Source organism: Myotis lucifugus, unplaced genomic scaffold (genome assembly GCF_000147115.1).
Source record: "Myotis lucifugus unplaced genomic scaffold, Myoluc2.0 scaffold_2151, whole genome shotgun sequence".
NCBI classification, from domain to species: domain Eukaryota; kingdom Metazoa; phylum Chordata; class Mammalia; order Chiroptera; family Vespertilionidae; genus Myotis; species Myotis lucifugus.
In genome coordinates, this window is record NW_005873199.1 from 19,238 (window position 1) to 26,483 (window position 7,246).

Consider the following 7,246-nt stretch of genomic DNA (forward strand, 5'->3'; position numbering starts at 1 on the left):
GGAATTAGGAAACTAATAATGAAATGAAGTATATAGGCCCTGGAGTAGAATCTTTTTAGTAGCATTATTTAGTAATTAGTTTAAAAAAAAAGAAACTATAAGTGATAGAAGCAAAATAAGAAATCATAAAGTATGTTAAGGGATTCAATTTTATAATAAAAAAAGAAATTCATTAAGATCATGGTCTAGTTGTAGATTTTAAAATCTCAAATTAAATATTCTCAAAGAAAGAGAAATAGATAACAAAAGAAAGGTAGGAAAATAAAAGTCAACTTGAGAAGAAACTGAGTTTTAGAGAAAGAGCTAGGGAAAAGAATTATCTTTCTAAGTTCTTAATCTATTATAGTGATACCATTGTAATTAGCTAATTATTAATAATAAATCTAGTCAAGAAGGTAGAAGATACCAAAAACTATAAAACATTGCTGGAAAAAAGTAAAGACATTAATGGAAAGACATCCCATGTTCACAATAGAAGTTAAAATGCCAATACTACCCAAAGAAATCTACAGATTCAAACACAATACCTATCAAAAATCCCAGTAGCCTTTTTTTCCCCAGAAATGGAAAAGCATATTCTCACATTCATATGGAATTGCAAGAACCCTGACTAACCAAAATAATTTTGGAAAAGAAGGACACAGTTGGAGGAATCACACTTCCCAACTTTGAAACTTACTACAAAGCTACTGTAATTAAAACAGTGTGGTCCTGGTATAAGGAGAGACCTGTAGATCAATGGAATAGAAAGCCAAGAAATAAACCTTTATATATATACTAGAGGCCCGATGCATGAAATTCATGCAAGGGCCTTGGCCCAGACCCCCGCCTGCCGCCACCACCGCCACGGGCCTCTGCCGTGGCCCCCCCACCTGCTGTGGCTTTGTCTGGACAGAAGGACCGGAAGTCCGGTCTAATTAGCATATTACGCTTTTATTATTATAGATGGTTAATTAATTATTGACAAGTGTACCAAGACCACTCAGTGGGGGAAAGGACAGTCTTTTCAACAAATGGTAGTGGGAGAATTGGATACCCAACTTCAAAAGAATGAAGTTAGAGCCTCGTCTTACACCATATACCAAAATTGACTCATAAAGAATCAAAGACCTAAACTTAAGAGCTAAAACTATAAAACTCTTAGAAGACAACATTGGGGGAAATGTCCATGACATTGGATTTGGCAACATTTCATGAATATGACACCAAAAGGATAGAAAACAAAAGAAATAAAAATATAAACTGAACTTATCAAAAGAGAAAACTTTAGTGTATAAGAGAACACCCTCAGGAAAATGAAATAACAATCTAAAGAATGACATAAAACATTTTCAAATCATACCTGACAAGTGATTATCTAGAATATTTAAAGAATTCCTACAATTCAACAACAAATAACCCAGTTCAAAAATGGGCAAAGGACTTGAATAGACATCTATCCAAAGAAGTCTTACAAACGGTACTCAATATCATTAGTCATTAGGGAAATGCAAATCAAAACCACAATGAGATACCTCTTCACACCTACTAACATGGTTATAATAAAAAAAAAAGGAAAGTAACACATGTTACTGAGGACATAGAGAAACTGGAACATTTGCATATTGCTGGTAGGAATGCAAGATGGTACAGCCAGTGTGGAAAATGGTTTGGTGGTTTCTCAACAGTTAAACACAGAACTAACAGGTGACCCAGCAATTCCATTCACAGGTATTTTTCTAAAAGAATGGAAAGCAGGGACTGGACCAGATATCTGCACACCAATGCTCATAGCAGCATTATTCACAATAGCCAAGAGGGGGAAGCAGCCTAGGTGTCCATCAACAGGTAAATGGATAAACAAAATGTGGCATATAAAATAGAATACAATTCAGCCATAAAAAGGGATAAAATTTTGACATATGTTACAACACGGATGGACCTTGAAAACGTTATGCTTGATAATCCAGACACAAGGTCAAATATGATTCCACTTATATGAGGTATCTAGAATAGGCAAATTCATAGAAGGAAAGCTACTAGGGGCTGGAGGAAGAAGAAAAGAGGAATTATTGCTTAGCAGGTACAGAGTTTATGCTGAGGATGAAGACATAGTTTTAAGTAGAGATAAGGTATGGGTACACACAGGATGGTGAATAAAAGGTGGGGCGAAAGTAGGTTTACAGTTTGAGTGTATTATTTTATTTTTCTTGTATTATTATTTATTGATTGTATTATTTTCCATATGAACAACTGTAAACCTACTTTTGCCCCACTCTGTATATTTAATGGTTAAAAGGGACAAGTATATTTATTTAAATTTAAGCACATTTTTATAAAGTATATTTTAAAAACAAAGTCTCAAAAATACCAAGTGAGAACACAGCTGCACCAGCGGGGGATGGGGAGGAGCTGAGTAGGCAGAAGCACCTGGGGATGAAGGCTGGATGTTTCAGTTAATAGCAATGGAAAATGAGGATTCCAAAAGAGCAAGCGTGAACATGGCTGCATTAGTAGAAATATAGTTCTCAAAACAAGGGAGGGACCATCGTATTGGCCAGACCAGTGGCGGAGACGCGGGCTCTGTTTGGGGCCTCACCCCGGAGAGGACCGTGGTAGCCTGGGTTGTATTTGGGGAAGACTGATAGCATGGTGAAGAATATGGAAACCCAGGACATCCAGGGATCAGCAGAGAGAATCAAGAATGTCTTTTCCCATTTAGCAGGACCTCGTAGTTACCCAAAGAGCCAATCCTGACCAAAAGGAAAAAAATCACACCAAAAAAACAAAAAGAACTTGAGGAAAGCAGGTTTTTTGCTCAGCTTAAGGAAGAACTTTCATTTCTCCTTTTTCTTTTCTCTTGCTTTTTCAAACTGCCGCGCCCACCCCGCACCACCCCCCCAGCATCTAACATGCCTCCTCACAGCAGCTACAGACATTTTTAGTTAGAATATAATACTCTTACATGGTTCAAAACCTAACCAACCAAGTAAATAAATAAGCAAACAACCAATCAAACTAACAACAACAAAAAACAAGAAGAGAGAAAAAATACCAAGTGATTTGCTCTAAGCCATACCCTAGTAAAAGGCTAAGCCAACATTCAATCTTATTTTTTCAATCTCCATGACAACAGAAGACAAGTAGTGTGTTAGTTGCTCAGCATTAAAACAACATCTAATTGTTTTGGTTCCCTAGGCTCTCCCCAGAAGCTCATCTGCTAAGATCAATCAAAAAGAAGAGTGATCTCCTTTGTCTTCAATTTGTTATGAAACCTCTGTTACCATCAGATACACTCGAGCTTCTGCCTTTAGCTCAGGAAGGTGAGGCCAGAATGCCTGGTGCGCTGACCGTACACTCACCGTGACTGCGAAAGCAGCTTTGGGGCCGCATCACCAGGTCCTACCCTGGCTCCCCTATTAACTGCGACCTTAGGCGGGTCATTTAATCTCAGTGATCCAGTTTCCTAGCCTGTGAGATATGAATAAAGTACTTACCTCATAAAGTTGTCAACTCAAACAGGCAAAGCACTTAGAACAGATCTTGGCACCTGGTAAAAAGGTTTCTCTCTCTTTCTCCTCCTTGCTGCTTCCTCCTCTTTTTTTTTTCCTTTTTCCACAACATCAACATTATTTATTATCACTGAGACTCTGCAAGTTACCTGTGAAACCGTCATCTGCATGTTGCTTTGCCCACTGCAAAGCCAGACATCTCCGAATAGACATCATGAACTCCCACGGTTAAGTTTGTTTTTCAAAGTCTGCTGTGCCGTCACTTCATAAGGTCCACCGGGCTGCATGGGATCCAGTACCACCATCCATTTATTGGAGTATGCTGAAATAATAACAAAAGGCTCCGAGGAATTAATCAATCAATTCATTAAAATTAAAGCCCAATCCTGTCACGCATCATACTCATTCGTGGCCATTCCCAGCTTCAGTGATCAACTGAATTCGAAGCTATGAAAATTGGCCACATTTCAGACAAGCAAATAGAAATAACAGCAGCGGCATTTCTATCCTTAATCTGTGCCAATCCCTTCTTACTTTTAACTGAAGCGTTTACAAGAGAAATAAATTAGCCAGTTGTAATCCTAAATGAGGACAGGTAAAAATACAAAAGAAATTAAAATTCAAGGTATTTAATAAAAACAAAATAGAAATTCTTACTGGACTATCCAGCTGTCAATATTAACATAATCATAATCTAATACATTTGCACAGTGCTCCAATTAGAGAAAATAATTTGTAATCTGAAAGTTCCCCTTGCCTGATGGTATCATCTTTGTCCTCAATACCCCCACCTCCTCCCCACATTGCTACCAAGGATTAATACTAGCAGCAGTTCTGGGTTCTCCTGTCAACATTTAAACAGGTGAGTGGAGAAGGTGTCACATAAAGAAGTACTGAAAGGCATATAAATTAGTCTCTCTGGCCCAGCCAGGGTGGCTCAATGGTTGAACATCAACTCATGAACCAAGAGGTCACTGGTTTGATTCCTGGTCACAGCACATGCCCGGGTTGTGAGCTCGATCCCCAGTGGGGGTCGTGCAGGAATCAGCCGATCCATGTTTCTCTCTCATCGATGCTTCTATCTCCCTCTCCCTCTCCCTTCCCCTCTCTCTAAATTCAATAAAAACATATATTTTTCAAAATTAGTCTCTCTGTGAAGAAGACATTTAGACTTGCCCAATTAATTATTTTCAGAATTATTTCCCAGACTTAAGGTTTTCAGGCTCAATTAAAGCGATGAAAAGTTACCCAAGACCCTATTTCAGAGATTCCTAGCATATTCCTTAGGAACCACCTCCCTACCACCTTCCTACCTCTCACCCACTCACGCCACCACCTCTGCAAACATCATACTCAGAAACTTAAGAAAAATATCTTCCAAGTGGCAAAATTATGCCTAGGAGAACCAAACAACATGAACAAAGTTGAAAAAATCAGAGTGAGAAAATAGAGAAGTAATCTTTTAAAAATACATCTTCTTGGCATAATGCAGAAGAATAGGAACTGATTTATAATTTAATGTAATTTCAAAGGAAGAGAATGGTAAGAACTGGAAATGGAGCATCCCGAAGTTACTGTACCAGCCTGTAAAAAACAATAACTATAAAAATACTACCCAAGTGACTACTAGGAGCTAGACAGGGTGCTGAGATCTTTCTAATCAGCAAGAGAAGAGCTAAGAGAAGCAGGAGAAGTCCAGATGCAGGACAGGAGATCAGTAAAAGCTCAAACCATAAAGGACCGCTCATTATTGGGGGGGGGGATGTCCAAGACCCCCAAGGCATCAGGGAAAGGGTGCATGTTTGCTCCTCCGGTCAGCACAACTGACTCATTTGCTCCGCCCAGCCCTAAGAGGTCAGTTAAGCCCAGGACCAAGTGCCCGCTACTGTTTTTATACCTCTGAGAGCCAGACATCATCCTGTTATACGTATAACTCACCAAAAGCAGGAAAAGCACTGCTCTGGAGGCAGTGGGCAGCGGGTACAGACTGTGTCACACAGGTGCCTGCGCTCCGTATGGCTCGCACTTCCGAGCAGGCAGACACGCCAATCTGTCCCAACTGCAGTCTTGCCAAGGTCTTTCCAGGCTCCCTGCACTGACATATCTCACTGGAGCTCTGTCCTGCTGCCACCAGCTTTGCTCATTTATGATGATAAAGTCAACCCCTAGAAAACCGAGGACAGGACACCCCTTTTAGCCTTCTACGACTACACAATCCATTCCTCGTCACTGCTGGTAACTTGATATTCACTCCACCGCCATTCAGGCAATATGGCTGGCGAGGAGGACAGCCGTCACCAGAGTTTCTGGAAGTTTTGCTGCCCAGCAATAAGATTAATAAGGGAAGGGGGGACATTTGGGCAAAACATCATGCCAATACCATTTCACTGCAGCGAGAGGAAGAGCTCCCCCTGCAGGAGGGAAGAGAACTACAACTAAGGCCTGAGCCTTATTCCTAAGCACTGGTCTGAGGTGACCTCGGAGAACTTCCTTCTGTTCTAGTCCTCAAGTTCTTTTAGTTTCTAGCTTTTACCCTCTCCTCCTCGACAGAAAAATAAACTCTGATACAGTAGCGAGTGTTAAGGAAGTTAACTGCCAGGCACGGCAGGGGAAATCGGATCTACTACAGGGAGGTTACTAATGGTCAAAGTAACTCAGAAACCATCCATTTAAAACAACGAGGACTGCCCAGCTGGCTCAGTGGTTGAGCAGTGACCTATGAACCAGGAGGTCACAGTTCAATTCTCGGTCAGGGCACCTGCTCGGGTTGCCGGCTCCATCCCTAGTGGGGGGTGTGCAGGAGGCAGCCGATCAATGATTCTTTCATCATTGATGTTTCTATCTCTCTCTCCCTTCCTCTCTGAAATAAATAAAAAGGTATTTAAAAAAAAAAAACAATGAGGATTTACTCCCATGTAAGTATATACACAGGAGAGCAGCCACTGTTTCTTAGATCAAAGGCGAGGGTGGGCTTCTAAAGGCAGAAGCCACCTTGTTTCACAGGAGAAGTGATTAGTCCTTGGCCTGCGAGGCGAGGACTAGTTCAAGTGGAGCTCATCACAGGATGATGAAGTCCGGCTGTAGTTTTTAGAAACTGTGTGCATCCACCAGGTCCAATAGGTTGAGTCCAAATAATAAAACCGAGTCACGGACCACAAAGAGTTAAAGTTCACTGTCCAGCTGGCTTCCTGCTAATCCTGGGGGGCTTGCTGAGCAACCAGTTGCTCTGGCTCCTTCTTCTGGGCCCTAATCACTTGCTATCCTGCAACCTCTTTTCCCAATCCAGAGGCAGGTTTCTGTAGATTTTCATCACATCCAAACCTCTGCTTCCTCAGATCTTTCTTCTCCCATCTAGGAAGTTTAGGAAGTTTCATCTCCTTCCTTCATAACACAGCTACTTACTCCATCCTGTAAATGACAACCTCCCCCCGCCCCCCCCACTCCCCCCACCCCCGGCTCCCCTGTGACACCAACAAGAAAGCCTTGCAAACTGACTGGGGCTTTGTGTTTTCATGTCTGACAGCATATCTGGTGGCCTATTTACTGTTCTATTTTCTCTCCACATTCCAGCAAAAGACACAGGTAAAGAACATTCTATCTCCATTTCCTCTACACCTCCCTGACCAGCCCCCATCTAAAAATGGGAAGAATAAACAATCAAAGGGAAAAAAACTAAAACAATTTGTCTAGAGACATGATTAGTCATGAAGTGCTTTCTTTTTCTTCTTCTTGCTATTCACATCAGATGTTAATTA

General features: G+C 41.1%; 1 protein-coding gene across 1 annotated transcript in view; it reads right to left on the reverse strand.

Annotated features, from left to right (window-relative positions):
• LOC102437998 (sialate O-acetylesterase-like) overlaps positions 1–3,809 on the reverse strand; it is a gene marked incomplete at its 3' end in the record, with an annotated part of 17,640 nt that extends 13,831 nt beyond the window's left edge. The window contains exon 1 of the mRNA XM_006108356.3: positions 3,641–3,809. Coding sequence (XP_006108418.1) covers positions 3,641–3,661 — 21 coding nt within the window. The remainder of the gene's footprint in view (positions 1–3,640) is intronic.
• Positions 3,810–7,246: the final 3,437 nt, after the last annotated feature.